Below are 12060 nucleotides of genomic sequence, written 5' to 3'. Positions count from 1 at the left end.
TGGAAAGTTGGACACAGGTTTTTGACTGCGTAGGGTGTCAGCATCCCCAAACCCTTGTTGTTCAAGATCAGCTGTAATTACAAGTTAAATAACTCAACATTCAGTGTCATTACGTAATATATGCTGTCTTACTTGATTCTGTTTTTCAGACTTCTAGGTTTTCATTGTTGGAAGTGTCTCAGAGATGTGTGCTTTTAGTTTTAAACACTCATTAACCAATATTCAGAAAAAATATAACACTTTTTTGCCCAAGTGTTCATGAATGTAAGTTAAAAAATTATATTTGATTTGGATTCAAATATTTATAGATTTACACTATATTTCATCAAAATATATTGTATAATATTTAATAAAATCAAATACATAAAATAAAGTTTTCAACACTATTTATACAAACCCCTAGAAAAGCTGCTTTTTCTTTATAAGGCTGTTGGCAATCGATCATAACCATGGAAAAAGAAAGAACCTTTGGTTGTTTCACTTTCACCAGGGATGAGCGGTATGACTAAGACAGTTCTGCATGAGTCAGTTCACTGGAAACACTGTTTTATACAACTAGATAGTTGGATGACTGGAGGGTCTCAATCACTTTCAGATTCTTCATCGTCACCTATTGGATACGACTGAATATTATTCTGAGTATACATTTTTGTTTTAATGGGGCAGTTGTGATCCATGAGGATAGCCTAAAAGAGAGCAAAGTACAGATACATTAACTTATTGTTTCACAGAAAAGGTGGTTTGTTTCTAAGGATTAGTAGTTTGAAAACCACATTAGTACCCCCACTATTAACCAACCAGTCATTTGGTGCAACCGCCAGATCCCTGGCCTAGAAGACCTGGAGTTCTAAACTCAGAATTCTAATAGGAAACAACAGAAGCAGTCTCTGCAGAATTTTCCTTTTACCTTTAAGGGCCATAAAGTCGATTTAGGAGAAACTAAGCCATGAAGAAGGGGGAATGCAGGTTAGGTTTAGGAAGAATTATACTCAGAGTCTTGGAATTAGGGTGGGGGGACCCTGGAGGTCACCAATCCACTCTTATTAAGGATGTGCTCTCTCCTTAATGGGGCAAGCTCTGACTTCATGTTTCTACTCATGGATCGAGTTCCGATTGCAGCTGTCTTCACAGACTGCCCTTAGAATATTTTGGGACCACTACCGTGGTCCCTGAGATTTCCCCAGACTAGACGTCACCAAACCCTGATCTTTTCAAAATGGCATTTCCACAATACCTCTCTCCAAATCCTGACTGGCTTCTCTTGCTCAGGTATATTTTAAAAAATACTCTCATGAACATAAAAATTTTGTGCTCTCCCTTACTGTTGAAAAAAAATGTTAATGACCCTCAAATGATAAACATCCTCAACTGAGAAGCACTATAATCATCACTCCTCCCAAAAGTGTACAGCCCAAGCATGTCATCTGGATTATACAGCAGGTATTAAATCGTGCTAGGACCGTGCTGAGCATTTTCGATGCGTTACCTCAACTTCACAATAACCCTCTGTGGTAGCTTGATAACCCTCTGTGTAGTCACCAAGGTTAAAGAACTTGACAAGGGACATGCAGCTAAAGGGCAGATGCACACCCAGGCAGCCTAGGCCAAAGCCTGCTCTCGCCACACTCCCCGGGATAACCAGGGCTGCAGACACGGCCACAGGACGTCGGGGCAACTGAAATGAACTCTCATCGGGCATGACTGAGTTTCCCTCCATGTCAACTATTCCCCCTGTGCCTTTTTGTGCAGTTTGAAAATCTAAATGGCAACATTTATCCGGATTAAAATTTATCTTCTGCTGACCTACTGCAACCTCTCTGGGCGTCTGTTAGCTGCTCCTCCCAGCTCTCATCCCACAGATTTGATAAGCTTCTGTGTCTTCGCTAAGTGCTTAACCCACTTATCATTTCCAAAAAAAAAAAAAAAAAAAAAATTCTACAATGATAACGCCTGTGTGGCATGTTAAGATAAGGACTTCCGTGAACCTTTAAGTTAGGCTGCAACTCAAATGGTCAGTGCAAATTTAGCTTTTTTTTTTTTAACTATGCTTCTTGTCAAGTGAATTGACACATGGGCTTAATAAAGGGCTCCATTTTTCTAAAAAGAAGTGACTGAAGCAGTAGACCCAGGACACCAGGACCTTTGTCCCCGTGTGGATGTGTGCTTGCAACACAAAAGGTTTAACCACCAAAAAGCTCAAGGTCTTGCCTCCCTGGATTAGTGATCCTCAAAGAAACATGCCCAAGAATTACTCAAGGGGACTGGTTAAAATGAAATTCCAGGTAACTATCCTCACGTGACACTGATGTGAACATGCCACAAGAAACGCCACCCTACTGATGTGGCCTCTTCTAGGGCTATAGCAGGATTACATGGGACAACAGCGAGCAGCTACCAGGTATGCGTGTTGGTGCCCTTAAGGTCCTCTACCAGCGAGCAAGTGACCTCGCCACACACAAATAACAGCATCCACAGGTCTGCCGGCGCAACACTCACAGGGGTTAAGTGCTCAGGGAAAGCAGCATGGAAGAGATGGGGGTGCACCTGAAGCTTGAATGATGGAAAGGATTTGCACAGGGAGGGAGCTGGGAATGACCACAACAGAGGTTATTCACCAAAATAAAAATGCTGCATTAAGTAAAGCAGCCTGTGCCCCCACCTCTGACCTGGTGATAAGGCTCAGGGGGATGTTCGCTGGAAAGCCCCACCAGGGCCAGACTGCAGGGCCCTGCATGCCAGGCAGGGGGCCTTGACCCTAGGCCCAAAGGCAGCGAGGCAGCCTCGGAAAGGAGGACCATCATTCTACTTTATCCACACCTGCCTTCTAGCCCTTGGTTTGTTCATCATTATACCGACAGTACGTACATACAGACTTAAGGGCCTCTCAAACCCAGCACGGAGCACATAATATGGACTTAATTTAAAAACCGCATTCATGGAGTTCCCATTGTGGCTCAACAGGTTAAGTACCAACATAGTGTTGGTGAAGATATGGGTTCAATCCCTGGCCTCGCTCAGTGGGTTAAGGATCTGGCGTTGCCACAAGCTGCAGGTCGCAAATGCAGCTTGGATCCGGTGTGGCTGTGGCGCAGGCCAGCAGCTACAGCTCCGATCTGACCTCTAGCCCAGGAACCTCTATATGCCGCAGCTACAGCCCTTAAAAAAGGAAGAAAAAAACGGCAGTTGTTGCAAGGGAAGTTCAGTCAGACTGATTATTTGGCATCACACAGGCTTAAATGGTCAGAGTTTATCAATTAACCAAACTGCATCTTACTGACACTACCTGTATCAGATAAAGAAGCTTGCTTTCTTAAAATAGTTTGTAGCTTTTAAAGCCTAGCTTACTGGCTTCAGAACCTCTTCCGAAAGATACACACACACGGTACACACAAGAAATCCTTTCATAGTTTTACTTTTTCACAAAATCATACATGATTAAGAAGGATGGCATTTAATAGTCCAAAAGTGCCACAAAAGGAGTGGCATTGGCAGGACCAAGTAGGTAAGTCGAGTGCCTGAGGGACGCGGGCCCAGTGGCCCGGGTGCAGCCTAGTGATCAGAGCAGCGCTCTGTGCATGCTGTGGGGAGAAAGGCGTGTTTGACTCTCGACTGAAGGACAAGGGAAAAGGAGAGGGTTGCTGTGCGCATTCAGAGCAAAGCTCAGTTCCTAAGAGTTAAACCCCATCCTGCCAAATTCCCCGTTTCATCTCAGACACATCAGAGTCAAGATCTCCAAAGTGGTAAAAACATGAGGGACCAAGTGACGTGGAAGAATAAGACAAATACGAAAGTGAGACAGTATTGAAATAGTAAAAGTATTAAAATGTAAGAGTTCCAGGCTTCGGGACTTTGAAAGATACCAGGCCTATACGCTAAAAAAGATTCATTTGCCACCTATCTTTAAAAAAAAAAAAAAGTGATGGTTTTGCATCAGAGTCATCCAGTAAAGCAAGATGCAGTCCTCAAACCACATACTTTCCTGTCTGTGCAACAATTAGAAACTTCAAGATTAAGAGGTAAGAAATGTGCTTCATCTTTAAATATAACGCAACCTAAAAAAATAAAACTCCATTCCAGAACACAGCTTTCCTCACGGGGACGGAGAGCTAGAGGCCACGAGCAATTGTCTTATAACTGGAACAGTTTCCTCAAATGACAGAGCTGGTGTTTCTTCTACCTGCAAAGAGACTGGAGTTAACAGGCTTTTTTCTCCGCCTGTATTGATGACACTGATTTTTTTTTTTTTTAAATCAGAAATCCAGTAAACCAAATGGAAGAAAAACACAAGTGCCCACACACTGGTTCACGATCCATAAACTAGCATGCCATATTTCCATTTCTAACTTTCGGCCGCACACCACTTTCTCAGAAGGCTTCCTAATGAAAGGATGATTTGTTAAGGTTCGTGTGCCTTATTGTGGGCCTCACACGCGCTGCATTTGCTAACTGCAGATCCTGAACGCCAGGAATTGTCGGTATTGGATTTTCTCAAGTGGTTGAGTAATCGATGGCTCCCCCCCACGCACCTGCCCTGGAGCCCTCGTTAGGCGCCCCGGCTTCCGCCCGCCTCCTCCTGCCCGGCCTGCCCTGCCCGGCGGGTGGGCGGCAGCTGCTGGCTGCTCCCTTCGCACGTCACTGTTATGCCAGTCAAACAGCATCGGACGTGGTGCCTTCGATTCCGGGCATCAATTAAGGGCAGGGAGATGCACATTCTCTGCAGTTTTTCATGATTCACCTCGCCCGGCACTTCAGGGTTTTGACATGTGATGGTGAGAGTGGCTTTTGTCTCAAGGGCGCCGAAGCCTGGGCCGCACGTGGGACAAGGCGCCAGGCCGCCTTCAGCCGTCGCACGGCGGCCCCCGCTCGTCCCCTGACCCCCTTCTACTTCCCCCCACGCCTCAGAGAAGCCCTCGTGCCTCGGCCGACACGCAGATGACGGGCAGCCGCTGACATCCGCCGTTCGGCCGGGGCTGCCCGCGGGGCGGCCATGGGTCTGAGACGAGGAAGGAGGCGCTCGTCTTGCGAAGGGAAGGCGGGGAGGACACGGGGCTGCGGGGCGGAAGCCAAGTCAGAGGCGGGTTGGAGCAGGAGAGGAGCGGGGAGCTGGGAGCCGCCTCCGGGCTCTTCCCGGGGGCGGACACGCGGGGGCGCTCTGCTGGGAGGCCCTCCTTCCATCCTCACATCCACCCCGGCCCCCGCGGGCCAGGCAGCTCGGCTGCAGGGCCCCTGCTGGCCCCTCACCATCTCCCGAGGGTCTCAACAGTCCCCGAATGGCAAAGGCATCTGCAGCTGACTTTCTTTTTCCCTCTTTTTTTGGGGGGCGGGGGGGTGATCTTCACTCAGCCTTAGTCACATGTACACGGCGGCGGCAGAACAAGAGTTGTTTTCTGCTGTTGCACAGAGAATTCTCTGACCCAGATTCGGACAATGAACTGTGCTGGGGTCGGACAAACCGAGCTGGTCGGGGAACCCAGCGGGCCAGGCCGGAAACGAGGACGCGCCCAGAGAGATACACGGTGAAGTGCTAGGGTTGTTCAGAGCCGCCGAGGCTCAGGGATGCTGGAGCGGGGAGAGGGCTGGCTCCCGTCACAACCCTTCCCGCAGCAGCTTCCCCTCCATTCCTTTGACTCGAACAGATCACGGGTAATTTGAAATTATCTAGTTAAATCCGATATGGTAAAGGGTACAAGGCCAGTAGTGCTCAGAGCTAGATACAGTCTTTAAATATATTGAATGAATAAATAAATGCAAAAGATGCCTGAAACAAAGACTGCAGTAACCTAACTTCAGGGTCTGTCTCTGTCTCTAAATACACCTTTTGGGGGAAACCGTAAAAGGGCAGTTCAAGAAATGCCAAAACATTAAGACCCATTTCAGCGCCAGCATCAGCAAGACCTTCCCATGTGCTCCCCAGAAAACATCACAAGTGAGCCTCACCCATTCCTACACACAAAAATACCACTTCCCTGGCCTTGTTTCTCTCATTCTTTTTTTTTTTTTTTTTTTTTTTTTTTTTTTGCCATTTCTTGGGCTGCTCCCACGGCATATGGAGGTTCCCAGGCTAGGGCTCCAATCGGAGCTGTGGCCACTGGCCTACGCCACAGCCACAGCCACACAGGATCCGAGCCGTGTCTGCAACCTACACCACAGCTCACAGCAACCCCCAATCCTTAACCCACTGAGCAAGGCCAGGGATCGAACCTGCAACCTCATGGTTCCTAGTCGGATTCATTAACCACTGAGCCACGACAGGAACTCCTCATTCATTCTTAATCTGAGGCTCTCAACTAGACATCTTTCAACCAGATGAATGTCCATCACCATTGGATGGCTAAAAAACATATCCTAAGCAGCAGCAGCACCACCAGGCAAGAACGCTTATCAGAAAGGTTAAAATGACTAATGCATTTCAAAATTCAGATTTAGAATTGAAAACTTTGAATTTGTTCAAAGAAGAACACTTTACACGCAATACTATACCTTGCCTACAGCTATGATTCTGATTGTGAAATTACAAATTTAAAGGTCATACATGCTCGCGAGTGCCCAAAGGTGCATAAACAATATTTTTTCATAAGGGTCTGTAACCTACATCAATACCATCTCCAGAATCTTATGCAATAGTACTAAGACATTACACTGAAAGCTGTAAAGGTAAAGAGAAAAGCAAATAGGACCAAAAATGGTTGTCTTAGGAGTAAGCACAGGAGGCAAAAAAAAAGTCATGTTTAAGATTTTCAAGAACCTTAGAAAATTTAATTGAACTATCCCATGTTTACATTTGGTTGACAAAATATCTATACTATTAATCTATGTACAACAATAATTTCATTCAAATATATAAACATAACGCTTGGTACAGTGAAAGTAGTAGCTGTCCTATGTGATATGAACTAAAAGAAGACTCTTATCATTCACGTTTGGGGAGTTCTGCTCAAAAGGAGCAGAAATATATTTTAGAACTAAGCTGTAAGGCACAATCCGGAAGACCACACTAAAACGATGAAGAAATACTTCAGTGCATCATATAATTTTCTTACCATTTTTTCTTCCTTGGCAGGTGGACTTCGAAGGAAAAAGCAGAGAGGAGCAAAAAGAATATCAATTATTCCAATAATTGTCATGAGCCATGGAAATCCAATTGCCTTTGCGATAGCCCCACCAGCGGAAGGACCTTTCAGGAAACAGAAAATTAGATAAAGCTCTCCCTGAATGTCTTATAGGCAGAAAGATGCAAAGGTTTAAATAATTTTCAGTAGGCATTATCAATCATGCACTGAGAAAAAAAAAAAGGTTGTTTTGAAAAGCCAATGAATGTCCTTACCTATAGCATATCCCATACAAAAGGCCACATCCGCAATGGCATACACGCTCCCATAGACAGACACGTGCCGCAGGTCGACCAGGTAGCCCATGATGGGCATCATTGACGAGTCCACCATGCCTGCAGACAGTCAGGGAACACAATCTGTAGAAAACTGGCAGATACCAACGACGGGCTGAATGTCCTCAGGGACTGAGGGATTGTTCTCAACTCACAATCCTGCCAAGGTTCTTCCCCTTTCATCACTGCTACCTGCAAGTCTTGAGGCAAACTTCCTACAGCTCACCTTTCACTGAGAACAAACTGAAGATGCTGGAGGCTGGGACTGGAACCCAGACCGCCACGTGCCTGTTCTCTGCCTTGCCTCACCTCGTCCTCCAATGTCTCACCTGCTATTCTTCAGATCCAGAGGGATGTGGGTGACTGGCTGTGTGGACCCCAAGTCTGCTCCCTGTGGGTGTTTTCCTGATTCACTATTTCTGGTCCACTCATCCCTTGCCCTCGAAGAGCGGGCACACACCTCCATGCCTCACCCAGCCTCACCCACACTTTGGCCTCACACTTAGACTATGAGAGGTAAAGCTGGAAAGTATTAGGGAGACTCTGGAGGAACCAGAACAGGAAGAAGTCTGAGAGGCCATCCTGCCCTCTTCAGGAAAGTAAAACTGAAAGAAGTTTGCTCATTTAGTTGGCTAAAAACCGCCACCACCAAGACCTATGTTAGGGTCTCTGATCTCTTGAAGAGTCAGGGACAGGAAGCATTAAGAAAGAACACATGCGGAGTTTCCATCCTGGCTCAGCAGTAATGAATCCAACTAGTATCCAAGAGGACACCGGTTCGATCCCTGGCCTCACTCAGTGGGTTAAGGATCTGGCATTGCCATGAGCTGTGGTGTAGGTCACAGACACAGCTCGGATCTGGCATTGCTCTTGCTGTGGCGTAGGCTGGCAGCTATAGCTCTGATTTGACCCCTGGCCTGGGAACTTCCATTATGCCATGAGTGTGGCCCTTAAAAAAGAAAAAGAAAAAAAGAGAACACATGTATTCAGATTGGGTCCAAATCCCTGGCTGGATGACACCACCATGCCTTATCTCTCTGAACAGCAGTCTCCACATCGATAAAACGGAGATGATAAGGACTGGCTAAATGAGATGACAGCTGTGCACACACCCAGCTGGGCATTCAAATGTTAGCTCCCTCGCCCACACACCCACCAGAGGCAGGAGGATAAGGGAAATTTCTTTCATTCAACCGGTATTGGCTGATCACCAGAAAATGCACAAGGTGCTGGGATGGAGGGACAGACAAAACAAAGAGTTGAAAAATGAATTGTGGTTGTGAATGATGCCATGAAGGTGCTGTGAGAGCGTGTGTGTGTGCATACATACATATACACACATATGTATGCACACACACACACAGATACACTAGGAGAACCTAACATGGTCTGAGGGCTCAGCAAAGGCTCCATCCCTGCTTTGGTACCAAAGACTCAATTCCTGCTTTTACCATGTCACAGATTTAGCTCTACTCTTCATCATGATCAACTTGGGTCTTCTAAATGAGAAATAAGCATTCACTATTGATCCAAAATATCAACAAGATTTTTCCTACCATGACTCACTCTTCCTCACATTACTGTTAAGACTCATCCCCTTCATCTGTGAAAATGCCCACATTTCACCAATACATTAGTTACCTTTTTCTGTACCAAACCTTCTAAAAAATACATATGACGTCATCGTCCCCCAGCCCCACATAGAAGGTCTTTGCAAAGATATAAGCTCAAACAAATGTGCTCTGAGTAAGCAATTCTCCTGTTTGCCCAAGCTCAGCAGTAGAACAGCAGTCAGCTTCTGTAAATATCAGGCTTTTACATTTCTGGTTTTCAGGAAATAGACGACCAGTACGTGGAAGCAGATAGCCTTCTCTGGATGATCTACAAGTTGCACTTGAGCTAAGCTGCCCACAGCCTCACGTCAAGCTTCTAGAAATTTTAGATTGAGTAACTAGAGTCTGCCCGAGTAAAAGGAACTTTTTCTTAGTAATGGGGAAAAAAAAAAAAAGAGTTTTAAATTTAAGTTCAAGGTGCGTGTGACTTACCAATTGCAAAGCCAACTCCGAAGTTGGGAGCTATGAGTCCGTAAATGTTCTTTGCAAAAGGAATCTGTAAGAGGAAATCAAAGTTATGCTACAATAACATATGATAACCAACTCCAAGTCATCTTAGAAAGTCTTAAAGATATGTGTTCTCTAGCCTGTTATGCACGTTCCTTTCTGGAGGAAATAGAAGGTGGAAGCCGGATGGGGTCTGGGCAGAAGGGGACCCTCCAAATCTTTAACAGAGTTGAAATGGATTTTGTGACCGCTACAAAAAGCTAATTCACTGCTGTATGTGACAGGTCAGCCCAGTCCATACTCCATATTTTTGAAAAGGACCAGGAGGTCTCATTTGTGGTAGATATTGGCCTTTGATAGAATATCTTTTATTCTAGAAAAAATCTTGTTATTATTTCTGGCTAGTTGCCCTAGAATATACAAGACATTTGTATTGTTTAAGATCTTGGCCAGGGGGGGAGAAATGAAAACGATATAATAAAACTTTCTAAATAATTTCTAATGGACAGAAAATGAAAATAAACCCTTTGGAGAGTTCTGTCCAAAATTTTTAAGAAGATAAAAAATGAGAGAGTTCCCTTCGTGGCTCAGCGGTAACGAACCTGACTGGTATCCATGAGGATGTGGGCAGCAGTAATAGCTCCAATTCGACCCCGAGCCTGGGAACTTCCATGTGCCGCAGGTGGGGCCCTAAAAGGACAAAAGAAAAAAAAGATAGAGAATGGAAGATGGAATAAAACTATCAACAAACTTCAAACAGCTATAAAACATTTCTTGGTGATCCTTGCCCAAAGCAAAAGTGTCATTCACAGATTATTCCCATTTGCAAAATGCCATCTTTTACTCACACATAAAATGCTGATTCCAACAATTATCATTCCTAGAAGAGCACAAAGCCACCTGTCAAAAAAACAAAAAAGCACTATCAATAAATGACTTCCCCTCCCTTCCAAGTTTTCAATGGAAATCAAAGCAATTACTTGTACTAGCTGAGCAAGGCAGAAACACTTGGAAATCCTTTTTTTTTTTTTTTTTTTTTTAAAGAACTACATTATTATAGCAGAATGAGTGGTGTTTCATTTCAGCTTACCTCCCCATTTTGTGCGCGAGGATCCCAAAAATATTGGTTCCAATGAGATAAGAGATACTAGCTGGCAAGAAAGCAACGCCTGTGAATTTATGAAAAGGACACCATATCAGTACTGCTATCAGTCAAATGTGAGAAAAGCTAATAAACAGGAGCCACCACAGTGGTGATTAGAGGCGATGAAATGAAGCCCGGAGGCCCTGCTCCCAAGCAGCTAATATCCGGCAGCTGATGGAGCCAGTCCGGACCCTGCCTGGCTCATCAGTCCGCACGAAGCTGCTGAGGCACCCCAGAAATGAGATTCCTTCCTCTATCATCGGCTTCATCTCTCCTCCACCTCTGCCCGGTGGCAAGCTTTACCCGGGGACCAAGAGCCAGGAGCCACCAGCTGCTACCCACACAGGTGGCGAGCAGTGGTGGCATCTGCTTCTGTCACCCCCCTTTGCTATGCATACAATAGAAGTAAGACACAGGAGTGGACAAAACTGGCAAACATTATGAGAGGCACAAAGGAAAAAGTTAAAATTATCCCACACCCATCACTCAGATAATCACCACAGTTGTTTTCCTTTAAGTGTATATGCACATAAATAAATGCATATGCAAAAGATTTTGGTGGCGTTTTTCAAAAAAAAAAAAAATGGGGTTATACTTCTGGTTCTACCTCCTGCTTTTTTCAATTAGCTTTATGAACATCTTTCCACCCCCCAAAAAAAAAAAAAAAAAAAAAGTCGATATGGTCACATTTGTAGCCAAGTCCTATGAGCAAGGGTGAACGCTCTCCCAGAAGAGGGGACCTCGCGAGCCCCAAGATGAGCCTGGTTTCCAGCTGCCGGTGGCAGTGTGGCCTTGAACGGACCCTCTTCATCAAACAGAAAAGCCTACTCAAGCCAACCCGGGCCTGGTGGCCAGGGTATCTGTCCGCATCAGCTCCACCGGGTCCCCATCCATTATTAGGCCAACAGGACAATCTCTTTTCAAAAGATGCCATCCCCCACGGGAAATTCTGGCTTTTCTAGAAAAGCTGGACTTTCTAGATTCTTATGTGAAATCTCCTGATTTTTAAATGCTGACAATTAGTTTTTTTTTGTTTTTGTTTTTGTTTTTGTCTTTTGTCTTTTTGTCTTTTGTTGTTGTTGTTGTTGCTATTTCTTGGGCCGCTCCCGCGGCATATGGAGGTTCCCAGGCTAAGGGTTGAATCGGAGCTGAAGCCACCGGCCTACGCCAGAGGCACAGCAACGAGGGATCCGAGCCGCGTCTGCAACCTACACCACAGCTCACGGCAACGCCGGATCGTTAACCCACTGAGCAAGGGCAGGGACCGAACCCGCAACCTCATGGTTCCTAGTCGGATTCGTTAACCACTGCGCCACGACGGGAACTCCGACAATTAGTTTTTTAAAAACATAAACTTCATTGCACAGCAGAAATGATCACATTTTAAATCAACTATATTTCAATAAAACTTAAAAAATGAAAGGAAAAAAAAAACCAAAAAACAAAGCATAAACATGCAGGCCAACAGAGTA

The 12060-nt window shown here is 45.2% G+C and overlaps 1 protein-coding gene across 1 annotated transcript in view; it reads right to left on the bottom strand.

The window, feature by feature from the left end:
* Window positions 478–12060, bottom strand: part of SLC18A2 (synaptic vesicular amine transporter) — a 36638-nt gene continuing 25055 nt past the window's right edge. Inside the window, exons 11-16 of the mRNA NM_001315654.1 lie at window positions 10535–10613; window positions 10293–10344; window positions 9430–9493; window positions 7325–7444; window positions 7041–7174; window positions 478–686 (exon numbers count right to left, since the gene is read on the bottom strand). Of these exons, the coding sequence (NP_001302583.1) occupies window positions 582–686; window positions 7041–7174; window positions 7325–7444; window positions 9430–9493; window positions 10293–10344; window positions 10535–10613 (554 nt within the window). The 3' untranslated portion in view covers window positions 478–581. The remainder of the gene's footprint in view (window positions 687–7040; window positions 7175–7324; window positions 7445–9429; window positions 9494–10292; window positions 10345–10534; window positions 10614–12060) is intronic.

Source organism: Sus scrofa, chromosome 14 (assembly GCF_000003025.6).
Source record: "Sus scrofa isolate TJ Tabasco breed Duroc chromosome 14, Sscrofa11.1, whole genome shotgun sequence".
Taxonomy (NCBI): domain Eukaryota; kingdom Metazoa; phylum Chordata; class Mammalia; order Artiodactyla; family Suidae; genus Sus; species Sus scrofa.
This window is presented reverse-complemented; position numbering and strand designations above follow the sequence as displayed.